Source organism: Muscardinus avellanarius (assembly GCF_963383645.1).
Source record: "Muscardinus avellanarius genome assembly, chromosome: 16".
In the NCBI taxonomy this organism is placed as follows: domain Eukaryota; kingdom Metazoa; phylum Chordata; class Mammalia; order Rodentia; family Gliridae; genus Muscardinus; species Muscardinus avellanarius.
The window spans coordinates 15,108,542-15,133,972 of NC_137802.1; the positions used below are offsets into that span (position 1 = coordinate 15,108,542).

Here is a 25,431-nt window from a genome sequence, read left to right on the forward strand (position 1 = left end):
TCTGCCACACCCTTCAGTGTTGGGCTAGCAGGCCATGCAGGTTGCCAAGATGGCCTTCGCCTCTCAATCTTCAGCTCCATCCCAGGTGCACCCCTGTGGAGAGGCAACACCGGGGATTGAACTCAGGCCATCCTACTTCTGAGCTATACCTCCAGGCTTTTTTATTTTGAAACAGAATCTTGCTAAGTTGCTGAGGCTAGCCTTGAACCTGTAATCTTCCTGTCTCAACTTCCCATGTACAAGTGTGTACCATCATGCCCAGTTAGTTTAGTTTAGTTTTGTGATACTGGGAATTGGACCTAGAACATGCTACCTCTGAGGTACACTTCCAGCCCTCCCCACCTTTTTTTTGAAACAGGGTCATGCTAAGTTGCTGAGGCTGGCCTTGGACCTGCAGTCCTCCTGTCTCAACCTCCTAAGTACTGGTATCATGGCCAGTTTTATTTTTATTTTATTTTTGTGGTACTGGGGATTGAACCTAAGGGTATTCTACCTTCAAGGTACACACCAGACCAATGTGTGTGGGGGGCAGTACTGGGGATTGGAATCTAGGGGATTTCTACATCCAGGCTACACCCTCAGACTTTATTTATTTATTTATTTATTTTGGTGGTACTGGGGGTGGAACCCAGAGGCTTTCTACTTCCGGGCTATACTCCCAGACCCATTTTATATTTTATTTGGAAACAGGGTCTAAGTTGCTGAGAGCCTCTCTAAGTAGCTGAGGCTGGCTTGGAACCTGTGCGATCCTCCTGTCTCAGCCTCCCAAGCATGGGGATTACAAGCGTGTGCCACCACGCCCGGCTGACCTATTTTATTTTTTATTTGGGTCTTGCTAAGTTGCTGAGAGCCTCACAAAGTTGCTGGGGCTGGCTTCGAACCTGTGAACAACCTAGGGAGACCCTGTTTCAAAATAAAAAATCAGGCTGGGAATATAGCTCAAAGGTAGAATGCCTCTGGGTTCAATCCCCAGTAAAACACACACACACACACACACACACACACACACACACACACACTTATTTGAAAAGCCCGGTGTGGTGCTGCACACTTGTAATCCCTGCACTTGGGAGGCTGAGACAGGAGGATCACACGGGTTCCAAGCCAGCCTCAGCTACTTAGTGAGGCTCTCAGCAACTTAGTGAGACCCTGTTTCCAAATAAAGTATAAAAAAGGTCTGGGAGTATAGCCCGGAGGTAGAAAGCCTCTGGGTTCCACCCCCAGTACCACCAAAAAATAAAAAATAAAAAATAAAATAAAATTAATAAATACAAAATAAAGCTGGGGGTGTCGCTCAGAAATAGAATGTCCCTGAGTTCCATCCTCAGTACCATAAAAATAAATAAAATAAAACATTTGAAACAGGTTTTGCTAAGTTGCTGAGGTTATCATCAGCTCCCGGAGTACTGGAATTACAGGCCTGCACCACCACATCCAGCTTACTACTATGTCTTCATATTTATTTATTTATTTATTTATTTAGGTACTGGGGATTGAACCCAGTGGACTTCTACCTCCAAGCTACACCCTCAGCCCTATTTAATATTATTATTATTTTCAGTAGTAGTAGTAGTACAGGGATTGTACTATTTATTATTTTCAGTAGTAGTAGTAGTACAGGGATTGAACCCAAGGGCATTCTATCTCTGAGCTACACCCCCAGCCTTATTTTATTTATTTATTTATTTATTTATTTATTTATGCGAGTCTGGGGATGGAACCCAGGGGCATTCGACCTCTGAGCTACACCCCCTGCCCTATTCTTTATTCTTTATTTTGAAACCGGGTCTCACTGAGTCGCAGAGGGCCTCGCTAAGTAGCTGAGGCTGTCCGCGAACCGCGATCCTCCGGTCTCAGCCTCCCAAATGCTGGGATTACAAGCGTGTGCGCCACCACGCCGGGCTCCCAGCCTCTATTTTTTTTTATTATATTTGGAAACAGGATCTCACTAAGTTGTGGAAGGCCTCACTAAGTAGCTGAGGCTAGCTTTGAACCTGCAATCCTACTGTCTCAGCCTCCCAAGTATTGGGATTACAAGCGTGCGCCACCACGCCCGGCTCCCAGATCCCTTCTGCCTGCCTCCAGATACTCCAGATTCAGGATGCCCTGCACAAAGCACATCATCTTCCTCCCAAACCTGTGCTCCCATCACATCTGGTAAAAGGATCCTGTACGCAGGAGTCCAAGCAGGAAGCTTGGGCATCATGGCTGGCTCCTTTCTCTCTCCCTCTCCTTCTCCCCCACATCCTAGTGATTCTACCTCCTGCTGTCTCTCGTCCCCCCGCCCCGGTCAGGCCAGTGCTGGTTCTGCCTACACACTGCATCGCTTTCTCATTGGACTCCCCACACCCACTCCTGTCTTCTTCCTCTGCAGCCACAGTGTTCTTTCAGATTTACAAATTTGCTCTTATCCATCCCCTATATAAATTCCTTCAAATGGTTTCCCATCACTGTTAGGATACCATCCAGATTCCTTAACCTGCTCTGTCTGGCCTTTGACTCTGCCTGTTCTGGTTCCCGTTTGTATTTAATGTTCCAGCCAGAATCACTCAATCACTCACTTTGGTTCAGTTCCTTAACTTACCATATCTCTCACCTCGTAGGCTTTGCAATGTGTGTGTGTGTGTGTGTGTGTGTGTGTGTGTGTGTATGGTTGGTACTGGAGGTTTTCTACTCCCAGGGGCTTTTCTACCTCCTATTTTATGTTTTATTTGGAAACAGGGTCTCACTGAGTTGCTGAGAGCCTCACTAAGTAGCTGAGGCTGGCTTCGAACCTGTGCGATCCTCCTGTCAGCCTCCCAAGTGCTGGGATCACAAGCGTGCACCACTACTACCTTTCCTTTCTGCTCCGCCAGCCTGGGCAAGCAGATGGAGCTGCAGGGCCCAGGCTCGCTGGGAGGAGGAGAGTCCCAAGCTAAAGGCACTCCCAGGGGGCTGCTCACATGGAGAGGTTTCCTGAAGCCCTAGACTAGAACACACGTGCACACACACACACACACACACACACACACACACACACACACCCAGGCCTCAGGGTCTCCACCAAGCACCTGGCTGTTTGCTGCCCCCAAGTGTCAAATGAAAGAATGAAGGTTTTTTTGGGTCATGTCCACCACAGGGTTTTGAATACTGTAGGTGTCAAGGAAATACAGTTAACTGGACCCGGGACTCTGGTGGCCCAGCTGGGGCTGACATCCCCTCTGACAGGCTCACAAATACCGGACACTTCCCTTCTTCCTTCCCAGGTCCTGCCCTTGTCTGTGCCCTGGCTTGGGGGCAGTGGACCAAATACAATTCGGAAGTGAGATGGAGACCGGCCTATCTGAAAGCAGAGGATGTCCTGGCTGGGCACAATGGCCCACGCCTGCAATCCCAGTGAGCAGGGAGAGTGAGGCAGGAGGGGCACAAGTTGGAGGCCAGCTCGGGTGATTTAGCAGACCCTGTCTCAAAAAAAAAAAAAGGCGGGGGGATTGGGATATAGTTCAGTATAGTTCAGTGGTAGAACACTCCTGGGTTCAAATCCTCTGTACCAGGAAGACAAAAAGAAAAGAACTAGCACAAACAACCAGGTGCTGAGAAAAAGGAACAATAGTGCGTACTCAGTTCTGTGCTAGATATTTTTCTGAAAACCAGAGACCCCGTTGGCTGCCAGGCAGGTCTTAAGAAAAGAGACTTGCTGGGCCTGGTGGTCTATGCCTGTAATCCCAGTATTTGGAAGGTTGGGGCAGGGAGATAAAAAGTTTGAGGCCAGTCTGGCCAACTTAGACCCTGTCTCAAAATAACAAATAACCACCCTGGGTTTCAAGCCCTAGTACCACAAACAAACAAAAAGATACAGTGGAGAGCAAACAAAATGGGGTTCCTGAGCTAATGAAGTGTGCACTGTACTAGGGAGAGAGATTCATTGGTCAAAGCAGCATTGCTAATGTAAGACTGCAATAGTGAAAACCCAGCAGTGCCCTGGGCTGACAAGGGCGGCATGTGCCACTACTGTGACTGCTAGTGTATAACAAAGGATTGTGTGGTGTGTGTGTGTGTGAGTGTGTGTGTATGTGTGTGTTGCTGGGAATTGAACCTAGGGGCATTCTAGCTCCAAGGTACACCTCCAGCCCTATTTTATTTTTACTTTCAAACAGGGTCTTGCTAGGTTGATGAGAGTCTCACTACTTGCTGAGGCTGTCCTCAAATCTGCGATCCTCCTGGCTCAGCTTCCCAAGTACTGTGATTACAGGCACTGCACAAGCCCGGCTAAGGATTTTTAATTTTTTTCCTGGTACTGGGGATGGAACCCAGGGGCATTCTACCTCTGAGCTACACCTCCAGGAGTCCTTATTTTGAAACAGGATCTCTCTACATTGCTGAGCGTCTTGCTAAATTGCTGAGGCTGGCCTGCAAACCTCCTGCCTCACTCTCCCAAACACTGCGATTACCAGGTGTTTGTTTACCACCACACCCGGCCATTCATTTCTCTTATCTGTATTTCTCATTGATTTTTCTATAGGCAGGTAATGATTAACTTGTAAAGAGACACCTACTCTGTTTTCTGGCTTTCAGATAGCAGATGGCTTGGAACTCTGCCAGATGGGTTAAAGATATTGGGTCAAGTTAAAGAGCACCGGGAAGGGAAATTGGACGAGAGAAACAAATGGATTGGGGGAAAGCCGATATTGGACTGGGGGTCCCGGTGATTTTGAAGCAGCAGCAGGATGGGAGGTTATGTTCAGGGTGGTTGACTAAATGAATCTGCAGGTGAGACAGATCTGGCTGATGACGAAAGCCGAGCTGGTTGGTGAGGCGGAATAGAGGGGGGTCACTAGAGAAAAGCTGTGTTGGGATGATCACTGACTTGATCCAGAATGATGGACGGGTAAGTTCATTCATCAGTAAGTCCCCATTTGAAAGGACAAAGTTTGACCACACCAGAGACCACCTTGTAGCCAAGAGATTTATTGGAGGGGCCGGAATGAAAGGAAGAAAGAGAGAGAGAGAGAGAGGCAGAGAGAGAGAGAGAGAGAGAGAGAGAGAGAGAGAGAGAGAGAGAGAGAGAGGCAGAGAGACAGAGGAAGAGAGAGAGAAAGAAGAATCCAGGAAGAGAGGGAGCGCGTGCTGGGATCAGGGTTACATAGGGGCTTGGGGTTACAGATTGGGGGCCAATAGGCTAGGAGAAATGCCTTTGAACTAATTGGCTAGAGTCCCATGGGAGGGGGTCGTGCGGCCAGGTAATTGGCTCGGGGTCAGCGGGGAATGTCCCTTTCACTGATTGGCCAAGGGCACCAGGAGGGGGCAGGTCTCCCAGATAAGTGACCAGGTAGAGGGGCATGGTAGCTTAACTGGTCAGACCAGGGCCTTTCAGGAGACTTAGCTTATGGGGGGGGGGATCTGAAATAAGAACCTAATTCATCTCACACCCATGAAGGTAGAAAACAAGAGTGGAAGTCAGGGGCTAATGCACCTAAAAGGTTTAGGGCTCGGGATGCAGCTCAGTGGTAGAGCATCTGCCCCCCCCCCCCCGGGTTCGATCCTCAGCACCCAACAGAGCAGAGCAGAGGACAATCGTGATACGGTAGAATGGCCTGCGCCCCAAGTAGGCAAGAGCTTCATTGAAGGAGGTGAAGTGTGTTACGGTGGCCCAGCAAAACTGTGCCGCTGTGAACGGAGCCGCGGGTTCTTGTTCTGAGCTATTTGAGGAAAAGGGTAGCCCAAACTCTTTTTGCTGTAAACCTACGTAATTTTATTATTACAAAGGCAGAAAGAAGGAACAGAAATTAAAGCACTGCATTAAAGAAAACGCAGTGGAGCAACTTGAAAATGTTACTGAGCCGGGCGTGGTGGCGCACGCTTAGCTTATGATCCCAGCGCTTGGGAGGCTGAGACAGGAGGATCGCACAGGTTCGAAGCCAGCCTCAGCTACTTAGGCTCTTGGTCACTTAGTGAGACCCTGTTTCCAAAAAGTATATAAAATATGTAGGTCTGGGAGTAGAGCCAGGAGGTAGAAAAGCCCCTGGGTTCCACCTCAGTACCACAAAAAAAAAAAAAAAGAAGTTAAGTTTTTGGATAGAACAGTTTTTATAAAGATACATTATCCTTCAGTTTGCTCAACCAATAATCTTCTGACCTAGGTGTAAACCCGCCCACTAACTCTGTGAAGGCCCTTTTTATGATTATGGGGATTTTTTTTGCTCTGCCCAAAAACCTTCCTGACTCCATACAGGCATAAGCCTAGGTCTTTGTTAGGACCAGATGATTAACAAAGTTGGGGTCACGTGGTATCTGCCTGCTCCTCTTAACAGAGGCCTGTGCCTTCCTCCAGCATTCTTGAGGAATTCTAGCCTATCTGGTAGGAGTTACTTATTATGTAAACCTGTCTTTAAAATATGAAGAGCCAGGCGTGGTGGCACATGCTTGTAATCCCAGCATTCTGGAGGCTGAGACCTGAGGATCGCGGTTCACAGACAGCCTCAGCTACTTAGTGAGGCCCTCTGCAACTCAGTGAGACCTTGTTTCAAAATAAAGAACAAGCTGGGCGTGGTGGCGCACGCCTGTAATCCCCGTGCTTCGGAGGCGGAGACAGGAGGATCGCACTGGTTCGGAGTCAGCCTCTCTGGTTTAAGAGACCCTGTTTCTAAATAAAAAGTATAAAATAGGTCTGGGAGTGAGGCCCATCGGTAGAAGGGCTTCCAGGAACCCCAGTACCACCAAAACAACAACAACAACAACAACAACAACAACAACAACAAAATAAAGAACAAAAAAGCTGGGCGTGGTGGCACATGCTTGTAATCCCTGCACTTGGGAGGCTGAGACAGGAGGATCGCACAGGTTCGAAGCCGGCCTCAGCTACTTAGTGAGGCTCTCAGCAACTCGGTGAGACCCTGTTTTCAAATAAAATATAAAATAGGTCTGGGAGTATAGCCTGGAGGTAGAAAGCCTCTGGGTTCCACTCCCAGTACCACCAAAAAAAAAAAAAAAAAAAAAAAAAAGAACAAAAAATAGGGCAGAGGGTATATATAGCTCAGAGGTCAAATACCCCTGGGTTCCATCCCTAGATCTGCAAAAATAAATAAAATATGAAGGCCCTGGGTCCCAACTCACTCCTCTCTCTCTCTCTCTCTCTCTCTCTCTCTCTCTCTCTCTCTCTTTTTTTTTGGTGGTACTGGGTTTCCTGGAAACCCTTCTACCTCTGGGCTACACTCCCAGACCCCCCTCCTTTTTTAAATATAGTTTTATTTGGAAACAGGGCTTCGAACCTGCGGAATTCTCCTTTTTTGGTGGGTCTGGGAATGAAACCCAGGGGCATTCGACCTCCAAGCTACACTCCCTGCCCTATTTTTTAATTCTTTATTTTGAAACAGGGTTTCAATAAGTCACAGAGGGCCTAAGTAGCTGAGGCTTTTGGCAAACTGCGATCCTCCAATCCTCTGGTCTCAGCCTCCTGAATACTGGGATTACAAGCATGCGCCACCATTCCCAGCTCGGTACTCTGCATTGTAACAGCTGCCCGAGTGCCTAGCAGTAACCAGGCCCTGATTGCTTTTTACTTTTTTTTTTTTCCCCAGTACTGGGTATGGAACCCAAGGGCATTCTGCCTCCGTGCTACACTCCCAGGCCTATTATTTATTCTTTTTTTTTTTTTTTTTAAAACAGGGTCTCACTGAGTTGCAAAGGGCCTCACTAAGTAGCTGAGGCTGTCCGCGAACCATGATCCTCCTGTCTCAGCCTCCGGAATGCTGGCATTACAAGCATCATCATGCGGCTGCTTTTTACATTTTGAAACGAATTCCAATACATTATTACCAAATTCACTTTCCAAATTCATTTTCCAATACATTAATACCAAAGTCATTTTCCAATACTGGCACATTAATACCAAAGCTCTATTTTCAATTATAGTTTTAAACCATTTCTCAGCACCAGCACAGTCTGGAAAGGATAGGAGCCCAACTCCAGCTCCCCAGCCGGAAGGCTGACAGGAGGATCCCAGGTTCAAGACCCACACACATGAGTGTACACACACAGCCACCACTTAGCGGGGCTGCGGCAGGGTCTCCCAAAGAAGACAGGAGAGGCAGAGCTACCACAAAGGCTTGCTGAGAAGCTGGGCTGGGGGAAGCGACACAGGAGCTGGGTCAGGGGCCAACAAGGACGGCCTTGTAGCTGGATGAGAAGAGGAATACGCAGTGGCCTTGGTCCTGAGTGTCTGAAGCAGGAGGGTCTTGCTTGGCCAAGGTGATCCCAACCAGAGGAGGCTCCACCTCCGGAAATGTGAGTTCACCCATCACAGCTCCCAGCAGGTGACCACGCACCCTATTTTTCCATCATGTGAGAGCAAACCCGATTTCCAAGCCTTGACCCAAACCGCACGTTCAAGATTGCAAGTTTATTTATTATTATCATTATTATTTTGGTGGTACTAGGGGTGGAACCCAGGGTCTTTCTACGAACTCCAGGCTAAGACCCATTTTTATATTTTATTTGGAAACAGGGTCTAGGTTGCTGAGACCCTCGTTAAGTAGCTGAGGCTGGCTTTGAACCTGTGTGGTCCTCCTGTCCCAGCCTCCCAAGCATGGGGATTACAAGAGTGCATCACTATGCACGGCCAAGATCGCAAGTTTAATAATATATACACACATATATATGTAAATATATATACATATATATATATTTATACATCGAATGTATAAATTTTCTTCCTAAGTAAGCACAGTGGCCCATGAAACAGGATTGTGCAGGTTCAAAGCCAGCCTCAGCTATTTAGTGAAGCTCTTGGTTATTTAGTGAGACCCTGTTTCCAAATAAAATATATGTCTGGGAGTATAGCCTAGAGGTAGAAGGACCCTGGGTTCTGTCCCCAGTACCATACTAAAAAAAAAAAAAAAATCCTTAGGAATAGTACCCTGCTCAGGACAGGTCATATTTTAGAAAGCAATGAAGGAAACATGAGTTTTTGTTTGTTTGTTTGTTTTGTTTTGTGGGGGGATGGAAGCCAGGGGCATCCTACCTCTGAGCTACACCATAGAACTACTTTTTATTCTTTATTTCCAAACAGGGACTCACTGGGTTGCAAAAGGCCTAAGTAGCTGAGGCTGGTCATGAACCACGATGCTGTTTCAGCCTCTCTAGTGCTGGGATTACACAGTGTGCACAACCACGCCCGGCCTAACATTTGAGTTTTTTGAAACAAGGTCTTACTAAGTTGTGGAAGGCCTCACTTCCTGGCTGAGCCTGACCGCAAACCTCTGAACCTCCTTTCTCAGCCTCCCAAATGCTGGGATTACAAGCGTGTGCCACTACACTCAGCTCTGAGTTGTCTTTCATGGACACACACCCTTACCCTTTTGGGAGGTGCTGGAGATGGAGGCCAGGGCCCTGCAAATGCTGGGCGAGTACGTCACCACTGAGCTCTACTTTCTAGCCTCTCACCCACAACTTAATATTACTTCGTCACCCACCTCTTCGAGTGGGACTCCCTATCAAGAGCACTTTGTGCCCAGCCTCCCTCCTTTCCCTGTAGCCCCTGGTACCCTCAGGGACCTAGGAGTCCAGGCTCCATTTCCAGGGAAACTACTTTAATCAAGATTATCAAACTTTTTAGAGAGCCAACTGGCTCCAGCTGCACAACAGAAGTGTCAGGAGGACGTGAGCCCTGTACACATCTGTAGAGCAAAGGAAGCAAGGGACGATGGGAGACACTCAGTAGGAAAGCTTGACGCGCATCACGGGGGGAGGGGGCGCGCAGGAGCAAGGCAGCCTGGCGCGCGTGGCCCGGGCCGTCCCTTACAAGTTCTGACCAGTGCCACAAAGTTCGGTTAACCTTAAATTCTTCCTTGCTAAAACAGGGGAGTCCATCAAGCACCTCACTTGATGTTTACGACCATTAGGTCAGATTCAGTGCCCGGTGTGGTGGTGTGTGCCTGTGATCCCGGTACCTGGGAGACCGAGACAGGACTGCACATTTAAGGACGGCCTCAGCAAGTGAAGACTCATCAGTCTAGTGAGTTTCAAGATAAAGTAGGGCTGGAGGCGCAGCTCAGAAGTTGAATACCCCTGGCTTCAATCCCTAGTACCACGCACAAAAATAATTCATATATATACATATATACACACACATATATACATCTACATTAATATATATATATATAATCATTAGGACCTGCTTGGCTCAGTGGAACTATGTATAGCCATTATTTTATTTTTGTGGTACTGGGGATTATTATTTATTTTTTTGGTGGTACTGGGGGTGGAACCCAAAGGCTTTCTACTTCCGGGCTATACTCCCAGACCCATTTTATATATTATTTGGAAACAGGGTCTCACTAAGTTGCTGAGAGCCTCACTAAGTAGCTGAGGCTGGCTTTGAACCTGCAAGATCCTCCTGTCTCAGCCTCCCAAGCGCGGGGATTACAAGCGTGCGCCACCACGCCCGGCTGTGGTACTGGGGATTAAACCCAGGGATATTCTATCTCTGAGCTATACCCCCAGTTCTATTTTATTTTTTTGAAACAGGGTCTCGCTAGGTGGATGAGAATCTCACTAGTTGCTGAGGCTGGCCTCGAACCTGCGATCCTCCTGTCTCAGCCTCTCAAGTACTGGGATTATAGGCCATGCGCCACCAATACCTGGCTCATACGGCTATTATTCAAAATTTTATTAGACCAAAAACTGAGGCTTGACCCAATAGCTAATCAACAAACATTCATGGAATGAAGAGGTAGTACTCCAATAAACTAAGGGCTCTGCTCTAGACACAAGATGCAAACTATCAGACAGGGAACTGCTAAGTTAGGAGAAATAACTGTGGAGAATGTTGAGGCCAGAGGTGGGTGCCAGGCCAGCCCCTAGGCACAGCCAGACACCGTCAGGGAAGCCTCTGCAACAAATCCATCTAGCACAGCACATGTGGACAGGAATCTGGAAAGCTTTAGCTGTTTTCAGAGGAGAATGAGGACATCTGGAGGGGCGGTTCCCAGGCCCCAAACGCGGCAAGAAAGGGAGACATACGACACACCCCTCGGAGACTGAAGGAGGGAAACAAGGCACGGCGCAGCGACTGCCGGGGCTGCCCCTCCCCGCCACCTCGCCAGCTCTCTGCGCCAGGCCAGGAGCTTCCTGGGCGCGAGAAGGGGCAAATGGTGTTAGAACAGAGAATTACGGACAGCAGGCCAGGCTGTGGTGGGCAGACGGGCAAATCGGCTGGGATTCCCTTGGCATTTTTGTCCTCGTCTGACACCTTTGGAAATCACATGGGGTGCTCCTGACGTGATGGGAGGAGGCCAGCCGCCCTGGCCTGCCTAGCAGCCTGCTCCCTGAGTCCAGTTCCAGGCATTGATGAAGAGCTGAAGCCAAGGGGAGGTGGCCAGCGTGTCAAATGGAGGGGGGCGCCACGCCCACTGCCAAGGCCTCACGGCCCGCTCAGGGTGAGGCATGAGTGCCAGGTGGCGGCCGTCACGGGAGCAGACGCCAGCCACGCCCCCTGGAGACCCATTGGGATTCTGGGGGTACTTCTCCGTGGGGTTTCCGTCATCATCTGCCCAATGCAGGGGAGCCAAGCCCCTGGCCTCGATCTGGGCTTGGAGTTCCGGAGAAGAAAATGCCATGTAACCTGGGAGGGGAAGAGACGGAAATGAAAGGCAAGCTCCTCCAGGCCTCCCCAGCCCGGCCCCGGCTCCGCAGACCTCCCCTGCCTTCCCGGGCCGGGCCTGACCTTCCCCATGGGCGCTCCACACGGGCAGCACGGCGCCCTCCATCCCTCGCAGCATCAGGGCCGGCCCTGGGCCCACATGCACGCTGGCCCAGCGAGACTCAAAACGCCCAGACAGGTTGTGACGGAGCAGGAGGCCGGGCTGCGTGGGCCAGGAGCCATCGCCCACTTCCCCTGCCTCTTCACTGGGGTCGCCTCCCACCCAGCCCAGCAGAGCCAGCAGCTGACAGCCATTACACACGCCCAGGCTGAAGGTGTCTGGCCGCTTCCGGAAGCGCCTCAGCTCAGCCCCAGCCCGGGGATGAAAGGTCACGGCAGCAGCCCACCCTAAAGAAAGAACAGGGAAAGTTGGGGCGAGATGTGGATGGCCTCAGAAAAGGGGAAGCAAGGAATGCAGGGGGACAGCTGCTCTCCCGTTCCACTCGTGGCCCTCCCCGCAGAGCTTCGGCACCAGAGGGAAGAAATGGGCTTACCTGCTTACATCCCACGTCGCCAACTGCTGGGCCACAGATGGCCCATGATTTTGTTTTTGATGGGCCAGCAGAACATTTTCAAAGGTATTTACTTAGCTGCTTAACACTTAAAAGTAAAATTTTATACAAACTCTGGAATTGGGGCTTCTCCTGAAACCCTGGAGGATCTGGCCGTGTTGAGCCAGCTTCCCAACAGGACAACCTGTTGAGAGCAGCAGCTGCCCCTGTGGATCATATATACGCCCTCCAGGATGGCGCGACCCAGAGCACCTCTCATTCACATCTCCCTTGGGCCTTCTGGCACCTACCCTGAACCCATGTGCCCACTCTGCCCTGGCTCTGTGGAGGTGAGGCCATTCCGCACGCCAGGAAGGGCAGGGCCGAAGGCAGCTCTTCAGGATGGGGCAGAGGGAGCACGCGCAAGCATGACACTGACCTTTGGCAGAGCCCAAGACGTCTGCATAGCTGAAGCCGCCCACGAAGGCCACACCGCGGAACGTGTCCAGCCCGATGGCCCCCGTGCAGAGGTCCTGCATGGTCACATCCCACACCTAGCAGGATGGAGGCGGGGGTCAAAGGGCACACAGCCCCAGGCCAGATCAAGGCCCCAGCTCACCAAGGCCAGCCACCCTGCTCACCTCAAACCCAGCCAAGTGGAAGGCATCGGCCATCTCCCGGTCTCCATTACTACCCTCTTCTCGCAAGATGGCAACTCGGGGAGTAGGACCACCTGGAAGGAGGAGTGTCTCTGGACTGGAGAGCTACTTCCCCACCCCACTTGCCAGACGCCTTCTGCAGGGCAGGCCAGGCCTCTGTAGTGCTCCCTCACCAGGCTCGCGGGGCACGGAGGCCCTGGGGAAGGTGGGGGGCAGGCAGTAGCTGGGCCCTGTTCGCTCTCTCAGGCCCTGTTCCTCTTCTGCCACGCAGCGTGGCTCCGCCTGCAGCCGGTCCAGCTGGAAACTTGTTTCCTCCCAGAGGGCGCGCAGCTGCCCAACGGGCTCCTCCACAACCACAGCCCCGTTCACTGACACCCGGGTCTGGAGAGAGCAGGTCAGTCAAGGGCCAAGAGAAAGGACAGCCTCCCAGGCTGGCAGAGCGGCCTGTGGCGCCCTCACTCTGACCACCCCAAGCACCGCGCACTCCCTGGGCTCCTCACCATGGCGTGGGGCCCGGCCTCGCCTGTGTGGCCCAGCTCCAGGCACTGGAGGCCAGCACCTCGGTACCGCTGCAGCACCCCAGCCAGGTCAGACCCCTGCACCTCCAGCACCAGGCCGGGCTCCTCGGCGAACAGCACTGGCAGCACTGGGAGAGCAAGGGAAGAGGACGTCAGGTGTCTGGGGTGTGGTCTGGGACACCAAGGTGGGGCCTGAGGTACAGCCAAGGCAGTGATCAGGAGCGGGTGAGCGCTGCGAGTGGGGGGGCCACGGAAGTTGCATTGGAGACGTCAGACATCTCATGGGGTGTGATCAGGAACACCACGGTGGCTACTGTCAGTTCAGCTGTCACAAGGCAGCCCAGAAGAGACAGTTGGGGGAGACTCAGGGAAAAGGGGGTGGGGGACATGCCAGTCTTTGCTGGGCGATGGGACCTGCAGGGTGGGCAGCCCAGGCCTGAGTCTAGACCCTGCGTTCCTCACCATCGACCCCAGGGGCAGGTATGTCCACCTCTATCCCACAATTCCCGGCAAAGGCCATCTCTAGTAGGCAGGTGATGAGGCCTCCATCACTGACATCGTGGCCAGAGCAGAGGAGGCGATCTGGAGGAAGGAGGAAGAGCTCAGCACCCACTCCTGGAGTCAGAAGGTAAGCACACACGGAGAAGGGCTTCCGGGTCCCTCCTTCCCCACGCGTACCACCTCCCCAGGGCTCACCTTTCAGCAGCCCCTGGGTGATGCTGAAGGCACGAACCAGGTTCTCAGGGAGGTCCAGGTCGGGGGGCTGCTCCCCAAGCTGTGAGAAGCACTGGGCCAGAGCTGTGCCCCCCAGCCGGTGCTGCCCCGGGCTCAGGGGCACATATAGCAGATGGCCTAGGAAGACAGGGAGGGATGAGGGGAGGCAGAGCTTCCCTTCCCGAGCGCTCAGAGCGCTGCCATTCCCAGCATGCAATGAGACGCCCCAGACCACCAGTCCCAGCCAACAAAACAGCCCAGGACCAAGAGGAGGAAGCCTTGTCCTTACAAAACAGGCTCCAAACCAAAGACCAAACTTAGAACACACACGGTGAGGCGTAAGATGAATCCATACCTCTCCCTCCAGGGCGCTTGAGGTCTGGGGTCACCGTGGCTGTGATGTCTGGACAAACAGCATAGGCTGAAATGACCAGGGATCCTGCAGAGCAAGAAGGAAGCAAGAAGGAAATTCCAGCCTAGCCCCAGTGTCCCCTCCCTGCCCCATCCCCGGGCTCGCCTCACCAGGAGCCCGCACGGTCTCAGCGCCGACCCGGGCAGCCATGCTGAGGGAGTCCTTTCCGCCATCCACCGCCACACCCAGAGCCGCCATCACTGCCACCATGGCTTCACAGGCATCGGCCAGAGCTGCTCCCTCCCCTGGGAGCTTGGCTGCCCACATCCAGTTCCCGCTGCACTTCACATCCTGTAACCGTGGGGACAAGGCATTAGAGGGATGGGCAACGCAGACTCCAGGGTACAGAGGAACTGGGAGGTCATTGGCACAAAGCGAAGGGTAAGAGGCTAAGTGGTGGCTGCAGCAGTATCCCAAAGGCCTGGAGCCCAGGGCAGGCGCTGCAGGGAACGCACCCGGAGGTCAGTGACCAGAGCAAACACCAGGTTGGTGAGGGCTTCAGCGACAGCCAGCCGGGCAGCAACCTTGGGATCCAGCAGGCTCTTGACTGGCTGCTCTCCCAGGGCCGTGGCAGCCCCTACGAGCTCCTGGTGACTCAGGGCCACGATGGCTACATCAGCTAGAGGGGTCTGCAGGGGCCCCACACACTGCTGTCGGGCCACCAGGCCGCCCACGGAGCGGTCCACCTGTGGAACCAGGTACAATTAGCAAGGACAGAGAAACCAAGTGCTCCTCCACCAGCCCCCAGGGACACAGAGCAGCAAGACCAGGTCATCAGAAGGGTTGCCCTCCCGTCCTGCCACTCCTCCCAGGCCTGGGGAACCCCATCCCAGTCCTAAGGCCAGGAGAACATGAGTGGGGGGAAGGGGTGCTGGGAGGACCTTGTTGGTGAGGTAGCGCTTGCTGGCCACAGCGGGCAGCCTCAGGACCCGCTCGAGAGCCTGGCGCACACTCAGCCCTGGAGGCAGGGCCAGGGGCTGCAGCACAGGGAGATTCCTCTGGAGGAAGAACTCCTGCAACAGACAGGGCGACAGCTGAGTGTGAGCACCAAGAAGCATGGACACACAGGTGACACAGAGGTGTAAAGGGGAACCTGGGGTGAGAGCCGCAGCAGAAACACACTCCCACCCACCCCGTATACCTTCTGGGGCATCTTGCCCAACACCCAGTCCAGCTCCAGGTCCACAGGGGTCGGGGGCGCATCGCCCTGGCCATTTTGTCCCGCAGGACATTTGCGATCATCCACCAGCACTATCTATGGAGCCAGCAACACCACCCAGAGGGAATGTGACTTTGGACACCAGCAGAAAATGCTCCCAGAGAGCAGGCACACCTGCTCCTCCCACCCCTCGTTCAGCAGCCTCTGTAGAGCTCCTACCTTCTCCCTACCCCACAACGCCTTGGTTGCCCCTCCTCCCACCCTCCTCCCCTCTCCTCCCTCGAAAGCCCAGGGATGCAGCCTGCCCCAGCCTGCCCAGCATCTGCTCCTGGTGCCAACTCACCCTCTTGTCTCCAGTGATGGTTCCCACGAAGCAAACTGGGCAGCGTTCCCGGGCACTGACCCGACTCAGGAAGCCCTGGTGGGGGGGCCTCAGGAGAAGTGCATTTGATTCCTGGTACTCAGCCCCCCAGATTTCCAGAGCATTTAGGGTTGGGTCACCCAGCTGCAAAGCCATAGCAGGGAGGAAGAAAGGAGAGGGGTGAGTAGGTACCCCCATACCCCACACTGCTGCTAGGAGGAATGGGGAGCAGAAGGGGTGTCCAGCTGGGATGGAACAGGGATTGTCAGTCTCTGGGTAGCGTGACCCACCTGGAAGCGGCTGGTGTAAATGACGGCCCCCTCGGGGTCGCTCAGCTCCTTCAGGACATTGCCTGGTGGGGGATTGCAGGGAAAGGCAACCATTTCACCAGTCAGCTCCTGGCCGCCCAGGGAGCACCTAATTCTGTGTGTCCCCGTAGGAGTTGCTGCTACGCCCTGCAGCGGGCTCCAGACCCCTCCAACTCTGAACTTGAAGAGAATGTTTAGGGGATAGAGAAGGGGACTCTAAGCCTTGTGGACTCTTCCTAAACCAAATCTGGCAGGAGACTAGGCAGGCTCAGCCCCTTGTCTCAACTGCTTCCCTCACCGTTGCCACCGGCCCCCTGGTCGTGGAGGCTGCAGATGGGGTTTCCCCCAGGGGCCTCCACACAAGCCCGGATCACGCGGTTCATCTTCTGCTCCATTTCTGGGTCTCCCCGCTGCACAGCCCCAAAGTCCAGGTCACTGGCATTGTCTCCCTGCACCTGAGGGAACATAAAGCGTGGCTCAGTCCAGAGCGCCTGGCAACGCCCACCCCAGCCACGCAGGAGGCCCGGGCCACCAGGGAGTGTGCAGACAGCCGGTGCCATTCACCTGCACAGACGAAGCAGCTCCCCCGCCAACTCCAATCCTGTAGACAGGACCCCCAACCTTTACAACCTCCATGCCTGCAAAGAAGAGGGTAGACCAGAATACAGGAGAAGCCAACACGAGAGGCCTCTAAAGCCAGGCGCAGTGCGAGGACAAAGGAAACAGATGCGAGAGGAAGAGACCTAATACTCCACTGGGCTGACAGGAGGATAAAGTGGTACAACCTCTACAGAGGGCGATGTGGTCACACCTATGAGTTACAAACACTTGCGGTCAGTAGTGGAGCACATAGTACAGGTGAAGCCCTGGTCTCCCCCCCCCCCCCACGAATGCATCTTTTCTCTGGGAAAATATACTTGAAGGAATTTATTCTGTGAATTCATTCCCAATGGTACAAGAGTACCTATGGAGCCAGGCGTGTTGGCACATGCCTGTAATCCCAGGATTTAAGAGGCTGAGACAAGAGGACTGAAGATTTGTGGCTAGCCTCAGCAATTTAATGAAAGCTGTTTCAAAACATAGCTGGGCCGGGCGTGGTGGCGCACGCTTGTAATCCCCGCGCTTGGTAGGCTGAGACAAGAGGATCACACAGGTTCAAAGCCAGCCTCAGCTACTTAGTGAGGCTCTCAGCAACTTAGTGAGACCATTTTCAAATAAAATATTAAGAAATAGGTCTGGGAGTATAGCTCAGAGGTAGAAAAGCCCCTGGGTTCCACCCCCAGTACCACATACACACACACACACACACACACACAAGCTGGGCTTGGTAGTGTATGTTTATAATCTCAATACTTGAGAAGCTGATGAGACAGGAAATCACAGGTTCACAGCCAGCCTTAGATACTTAATAAGAGACTGTGCAACCTAGTGATACCCTATTTCTTTTTATGTCTGTGTGTGTGTGTGTGGTACTGGGGATGGAACCCAGGGGCTTTCTACATCCGGGGTACACTCCAAGACCTATTTTATATTTGGAAACAGGGTCTCACTAAGTTGCTGAGAGCCTCACTAAGTAGCTGAGGCTGGCCACCAGCCACGATCCTCCTGTCTCAGCCTTCTAAGTACTGGGATTACAAGTGTGCACCAACATGCCCAGCTCCTTATTCTTTACTTTTAAAACAGGATCTCATTAAGTTGCAGATGGCCTCACTAAGTAGCTGAGGTTGGCTACAAACCTGTCATCCTCCTGTCTCAGACTACCACGTACTGGGATTATAAGCCTGTGCCACCACGCCCCACTTATTTTATATTTTAAAATAGGGTTTCACTAGGTAGCTGAGAGTCTCACTATATTACCAAGACTAGTCCCAAATCAGAATCAGCCTCCCAAGTGCTGGGATTAAAGGAGGTGTGTGCCACCACACTCAGGCTTGAGCTTTTATCTTGCTCTTAATATGGTACCCAGCATACAACGGGCACTCAGTATGTTTGCTCAATTGGACTGAGTAAGCAAATAAAGGTCTTAATAAAAGCCTTTGGTGCACAGCAGGTACTGAGTAAACAGTGGCTGCCTTGACTCAACAGGGTGTGGTCCAGAAGCACCCCAGGTAGGGGTGAGGGCCCCTGCCATGCAGACAAGCAGAGGAGACTAAAGGAACAGAGACTGAGACGGCCCGCTGGCATAAAGCCCTGCCCCGCCTTGAAAACCTAGTCTAGGGAGAAGAAACACTAGCCAGGGGTTAAAAACTAACCACAAAGCCAGGCGTGGTGACGCACGCTTGTAATCCCCGCGCTTGGGAGGCGGAGACAGGAGGATCGCACAGGTTCGAAGCCAGCCGCGCTGGCTTAAGAGACCCTGTTTCAAAAAAAAAAAAAAAAAAGGGTCTGGGAGTGTAGCCCCGAGGTAGAAGGGTTTCCAGGAACCCCAATACCACCAAAACAAAAAAACAAAACTAGCCATGAGCCAGGCATGGTGGTGCACGCTTGTAATCCCAGTAATTGGGAGGCTGAGACAAAAAGATCCCAGGTTTGAGAGCAGCCTCAGCAAATAGTAAGACTCTCATCAACTTAGGGAGACCCTGTTTCAAAATAAAATCAAACAGGGCTGGAGGTGTAGACTGGAGATAGAATGACCCTGGGTTCAGTCCCCAGTGCCACAAAAAAAAATACAAAACAAAACACAAAAATGTGCCCTCAGGTCCCTCCCAGAGCCATCCTGTGCTGGAGAGAAAGCTGACTGGGTGCAGAGGAAGGTGGCAGGCTCTTACCCGGCTCTGGGGCCTCCTTGCCCACATGCGCAGCTTCCATGGACCCAATGCCTCCACTAAACATGATGGGCTTGATCCACTCACGCCGCTGGCCATCTGGGAGCTGGAGGCCCAAGGAGCGGGCAAAGCCTGGGGTGTGCACATCAAGAGGCAGGGTCGGAACCAGTTCCCAGCATCTGCACAATACCACATCCCACCCACATACACCTCTGGGACCAGATGTCCGTTAACCCTTCACATCGGCAGACTCACCGGCCAGCACTGGCTCCCCAAACTTATTGCCATAGTCAGACGCCCCATTACTGGCCTCAATGGCAACCTCCAGGGGCTGGGCAAAGTTCCCAGGGTACTTGAAGCTCGGGTCTTCCCAGGGCAGACTGTAACCTGGAAGGGATATAGAAAATGGGATGGATTTTAAGATGACAGATGGAAGCCAGGCATGGTGGTGCACACTTGTAATCTCAGTACTTGGGAGGCTGAGACAGGAGGGTCACAGGTCCAAGGAAAGCCTCATCAACCTAGTGAGACCCTGTTTCAAAATAAAATAAAATAATAAAACAGGAGTTGGGTGTGGTGGTGCACGCTTGTAATCTCAGTACTTGGGAGGCTGAGACAGGAGGATCCAGGTTCAAGGAAAGCTTCATCAACCTAGTGAGACTCTCATCAACCTAGTGAGACTGTTTCAAAATAAAAGTAAAACAGCCGGGCGTGGTGACGTACATCTGTAATCCCAGCGCTTGGGAGGCTGAGACAGGAGGATCATACAGGTTCAAAGACAGCCTCAGCTACTTAGTGAGGCTCTCAGCAACTTATTGAGACCCTGTTTCCACATAAAATATAAAATAGAGCCGGGCGTGGTGGCGCACGCTTGTAATCCCCGCGCTTGTGAGGCAGAGACAGGAGGATCACGCAGGTTCGAAGCCAGCCGCGCTGGCTTAAGAGACCCCTGTTTCCAAATTAAAAAGTATAAAATAGGTCTGGGAGTGTAGCCCGGAGGTAGATGGGCTTCCAGGAACCCCAGTACCACCAAAAAAAAAAAAAAAAAAAAAAAGATCTGGGAGTATAGCCCGGAGGTAGAAAACCTCTGGGTTCCACCTCTAGTATCACCAAAAATAAATAAATAAATGTAAAACAGGAGCCGGACATGGTGGTATGCACTTGTAATCCCAGCATTCAGGAGGCAGAGACTGGATGATGGCGGTTGGCGGACAGCCTCAGCTACTTATCGAGGCCCTTTGCAACTCAGTGAGACCCTCTTTCAAAATAAGGAATAAAAAATAGGACTGGAGGTGTCGGGTAGAATGCCCCTGAGTTCCATCCTCAGTACCACAATAAACAAACAAACAAACAAACAAATAATCAGGGCTAAAGGTGTCTGTTTCTCAGAGGTTAGAATGCCCCTGGGTTCCAGCCCCAGTACCATTAAGAAAAGAAAAAGAAAAAAGAAAAAGAAAAAAAAAGTAAATAAAGAATAAAAATAAGCCGGGCGTGGTGGCGCACACTTGTAATCCCCGCTCTTGGGAGATGGAGACAGGAGGATCGCGCAGGTTCGAAGCCAGCTGCACTGGCTTAAGAGACCCTATTTCCAAATTAAAAAAGTATAAAATAGGTTTGGGAGTGTAGCCTGGAGGTAGAAGGGTTTCCAGGAACCCTAGTACCACACACAAAAAAGGAATAAAAATAAAAATAAAATAGGGTTGGGGTATAGCTTGGAGGGAGGGAGGGAGGGAGGGAGAGAGAGAGAGAGAGAGAAGAAGAAGAAGAAGGAGGAGGAGGAGGAGGAGGAGGAGGAGGAGGAGGAGGGAAAGAGAGAAAGAGAAAGGAAGGAGCCAGCATCCCCGGGGAAGAGTCTAAACCACCACAGATCACCTATGTGGTTGGAACGGTCTACTTCAGTGAAGGGCAGAGCCTGCAGTTAAACCTGGTTTCACTCTTCTCCTCCCACACCAGCCTTCCCTCTAATCAGATCAGTTTTTTTCCTTTTGGGTGGCGCTGGGGATCAAACCCGGGGTATCATCACACATGCTAAACAAGAACTCCACCACTGAGCCATACCCCAACCCACCCACCCAACTCCCTCCCTCCCTCCCTTCTTTCTGCAGTACTGAGGATTGAACCTAGGGGCATTATACCTCTGAGCTACACCTCTGGCCCTATATTTTATTTTTTATTTCAAAATAGGATCACACTAAGTTTCTGAGGGCCTCACTAAAGTACCTGAGACTGACGGCAAACCTGCAATCCTTCTGTCTCAGCCTCCCAAGTACTAGAATTACAGGTGTGTACCACCACAACTGGCTCTCCTACAGGCTAAGAAACTGGATTTGGAGCGCAAGAGGTGATCATAAAAGAACCTAGTATGATGTGTCTGGCTGAGTGGATGTCTAGAGAAAATCACGGTTCTACAGAGCGAGTCCGGAAATCTCTCCTGGACCATAGGTATACTCCTAGGATCATGGTCAGTGAAAAGCCAGCCCACCCTCCCAAGAAAGGGAACCCAAAGAACCCTGACCTTTGACCCTTGAATGAGGTTTGTGTTTGGTGCCTGCCAGGACAAAGAACCTGAAAGGGAAGGTGGGTAGAGGAGAGAGGACCTGGGATGTGCAGGTTTCCAAAGCAATAGCCGGCAGTGCCAGCCACCACGTGGGCCCCGCGGCCTGTACACTGGACATCTCGGATCCGGCCACCTGTGCCGGTGGTTGCACCGCTGAAGGGGGCCACTCCTGCGAAGAGAGAGTGTGGGAAATATGGGGTGCCACAGAGACAAACCTCACCCCTCTGCAGCCCACAGAAATAAAGACAAGCAGCCTCCCTGAACTGGCTTCCCAGGCTCAGCTCGGAGACCCAGGGCCCCTGCCCTCCCCTACTCTCTGATCTCACCTATCCCTCCCCAGGACCCAGCTCACCTGTGGGGAAGTTGTGTGTCTCTGCCGTGAAGACAACATGTCGCAGTCCCTGCTGTTGCCGGAAGCGGCTTGGCTGCGCGGGGTCCTCAGGCTGAAGGAATCGGACTTCCTTCCCCTGGATTGCACTGTGAACACGTCCATGCTGGACCCACTTGCCTCCCAAGGCCTGTGTCAACCCAACCAGGTCCCAGGCCCAAAGCCACCCAGTCCAGTACACAGCTGACCTGCTGTTATCACAGAACTTGAGGACACTGTTAGGGTTCGAGGACATCTGGGTGCTCATGATGGACTCAAACAGGGAGTGTGCCAGCTTCTTTCCGTCCACATGGAGCTGGCCCTTGAAGAACCAGTGTCGGCTGTGCTCGCTGAGGGCCGACACGTAGAGGGTAGAGGGGAAGGCAGAACAGAAACAGAGGTCAGTTCTCAGCCCAGTCAACAGCAGTGACAGCCAGTCCACTTAGATAACAGGCCAAAATACATCCAAAAAAATCATAAGCATCAAACATTCTGCTGGGTTATCCAGAGTCAAACTGCAGAAAAAGCCAAGATTTAAAGGCAGATTTCTGGGTGGATGGTTGGCTCAGGCCCTCCGACTCAGGGAGACCCCCCACACCAAGAAAGAGCCATGAAGGTGGGTCCCGGTGGTCCTCCCTTCCCACCTCCATGGGCTCAGATATCAGAATGACCCCGCTCTTCCTCACCTATTGGACTGAGCCAAGTCAAAGGCCTCCACAGTGCTGGGATTCCGCTGCAGCTCCTGGAAGCGCTTGGTGTAGAAATCTAGGTCCCAGGAGTCTAGAGCCAGACCTGGGAGAGGCACCCAGAGGAGCTGACTATGGGACTCAAGCTACCACAGTCCAAGTCTCGGCACCATTGCTAGCCCATGTGGGGCCCTTCCCCACCACTCCAGAGACCCCTGCTCACCCAGCTCCTGGTTGGCCTTCTCCAGGGCATGCCGACCTTCAGCTAGTATGTCGATGGGGCCGTTGAGGGGGGCCGGGAGGCGGTCAGGGCAGAAGCTCCGGATGGGTTGGGGGAAGTGCTGCTCTGTCATCCGGTCATGCAAAATAGCCAGAGCGGTGGCCTCCATCTCAGCTGAAGGGCGGTGGGCAAACTAGGGGTGAGATGCACAGAGAAGGCAAGGGATAGAGAGCTAGACAAATGAAGAATCGAGAGAGGGGACCACCCTGGGCCCCTTAATTCATGGAGTACCAGCCCACTGCCACACCATATAGCACTTTCTTTCTTTCTTTCTTTTTTTTTTTTTTTTTGGTGGTGTTGGGGATCGAGTCCAGGGCCTTGAGCACGCCGAGCAAGTGTAGTATTGTTGGCACGGGCAGCAACTTTGTTAAGGTTACAAAAAACTCCCTTTCCACGCATGAGTCCATGTGAAGGTGCTCATACTGGTACAGGGAGAAAAGGCTGGATCTGTGCCATTCACCCCTCTATCAGGTACCTGCGGGCAGTGAGCAACCTGCACAACCACAGAGGGCAGACCCGAGGCCAGGACTCTTCCCCTGCTTCTCCCCGTATTTTCCTAGATTACAGGACGGAATAGCCCATCCTTCTAGCCCATCCCCACCCACTGCCTGAGTCTCTACCCTGATCGCCCACCGCCTCACCGAGAGCCGGTAGCGCCGGGTAGTCTCCACACGATCCACAGCCCCCAGCCCTGCGGCCTGGCACACAGACACGATGTTGGTGGAGGTCGGGGTGGAGAAGTTCAACCTGAGGGGCGGGCAGGACGGGTAGGGCCTGAGCCTTGGCAAACCTCCCTGGGAAGGGGAGCCTGTCCACTGCTCTCCAGCCACCTCCCACACAGCCCCTCAACACTGGGCTCAAGCCAGTGAAACCTGGGCTTGAGACTGGACGCCAAGAAACCTGCTCTCAAAAGTCACTCAAACCAAACCACAGCCATCCTTCCAACATCAAAACCGCTGCAATTTGGAGGCTGGGGATGTTAGCTTAGTGGAAGAGTGTGCACCTAGCATGCATAAGGCCCTAGGCTCAATCCCAGGACCATACATACTAAAAAAAAAAAAAAAAAAAAAAAAAGTAAAAAATTGCGATTTTGATTTCTCAGAATACAAGTTGTTTTCTTTTCAGAACATGTCTGTGAGCTGGTGCAATTCCAAAGGCATCTACCCACACGGGGAAGGCCCATGTACGGTGTCCTAGGAAGGGAGCAGGAGGGAGTGAGGGAAAAACAAATCTGAGAACACGAGAAAAGAGAGGGATGGAAGTGGAAGGGGTGGACAGTGAGTTTGTTTTTTGTTTTTGTTTTTTTGCGGGTTTGGGGATGGAACCCAGGGGCATTTGACCTTCGAGCTACACCCCCTGCCTTATTTATTTATTTATTTTTTGGTAGTACTGTGGGTGGAATCCAGAGGCTTTCTACCTCCGGGCTATACTCCCAGAGTATATTTTTTATATTTTTATAAATATATATATATATATATATATATATATTTTAATATTTTATTTGGAAACAGGGTCTCACTAAGTTTCTGAGAGCCTCACTAAGTAGCTGAGGCTGGCTTCGAACCCGCGCGATCCTCCTGTCTCAGCCTCCCAAGCGCGGGGATTACAAGCGTGCGCCACCGCGCCCGGCTCCCCTGCCTTATTTTTTATTCTTTATTTTGAAACACGGTCTCACTGAGTCGCCGAGGGCCTCACTAAGTAGCTGAGGCTGTCCGCGAACCGCGATCGTCCGGTCTCAGCCTCCCGAATGCTGGGATGACAAGCGTGCGCCACTGCGCCCGGCTGGACGGCGAGTTTGAAAGGGAGGATGTGCCTTGGATGGCACTCTCCAGGCTCCCTCCCTCTCGAGAATCCCACTGCCAGGTGAGCCGCATACCTGGGCCCGACCTCCAGCAGCAGGTCACTGGGACCCGGCCGGAGCCAGGACTCCTGAGCAACATCATCCAGGAGCAAGGGGCAGCCAAACAGCCACCCGAGCCTCTTCATCTCCTCAGGACTCGGCAGGGCCTCCGCTGCAGGGAGACAGGGCAAGGACACCTTGACACCCTGGCGCTGACGTCCGTCGGGCATTCCCCTCCAGAACCCAGTGCCGGGGCCCCACCTGTCCAGTTCACATTGTAGCAGAGTTCACTCTCTACCCCCTGCAGCTCAGGCAGCTGCCCTTTCAGTTTCCGTAGAGTCTGCCCTGACGTGGCCCCCTCATGGCCAGAGGGACGGACATAGAAGTGAAGGACTGGGGCCATCTCTGCAGGTGTCCTTCCTGGAGAGGAGATACGAGTTAGATTCCTAAAAATATAACACTAAGTCAGGTGTAGTGGCCCATGCCTGTGAGCTGTTACTTGGGAGGCTGAGACAGAAGGATCACGGGTTCATAGCCAGCTCAGCTACTCAGTGAGATCCTGTTTAAAAATAAAACATAGGACTGGGGGTATAGCTCAGAGGTAGAATGTCCCTGGGTTCAATCCCCTGTATCATAA

General features: G+C 52.4%; 1 protein-coding gene across 1 annotated transcript; it reads right to left on the reverse strand.

Moving 5' to 3' along the window:
• Nucleotides 1–11,288: 11,288 nt before the first annotated feature.
• Nucleotides 11,289–25,210, reverse strand: PFAS (phosphoribosylformylglycinamidine synthase; the record flags this gene model as incomplete). Its single annotated transcript, XM_080713675.1, has 27 exons — nucleotides 25,056–25,210; nucleotides 24,831–24,966; nucleotides 23,596–23,701; nucleotides 22,898–23,087; nucleotides 22,675–22,780; nucleotides 22,198–22,338; nucleotides 21,974–22,098; nucleotides 21,662–21,790; nucleotides 19,320–19,451; nucleotides 19,068–19,196; nucleotides 16,864–16,937; nucleotides 16,598–16,754; nucleotides 16,282–16,343; nucleotides 15,974–16,135; nucleotides 15,613–15,726; nucleotides 15,353–15,484; nucleotides 14,927–15,157; nucleotides 14,582–14,762; nucleotides 14,415–14,498; nucleotides 14,042–14,197; nucleotides 13,808–13,927; nucleotides 13,328–13,473; nucleotides 13,001–13,208; nucleotides 12,810–12,901; nucleotides 12,608–12,722; nucleotides 11,702–12,025; nucleotides 11,289–11,599 (listed from the first exon to the last, which is right to left on the reverse strand). Exons 1-27 carry the CDS (start codon nucleotides 25,195–25,197, stop codon nucleotides 11,289–11,291), a joined length of 4,005 nt encoding a protein of 1,334 aa, XP_080569801.1. The 5' UTR covers nucleotides 25,198–25,210.
• Nucleotides 25,211–25,431: the final 221 nt, after the last annotated feature.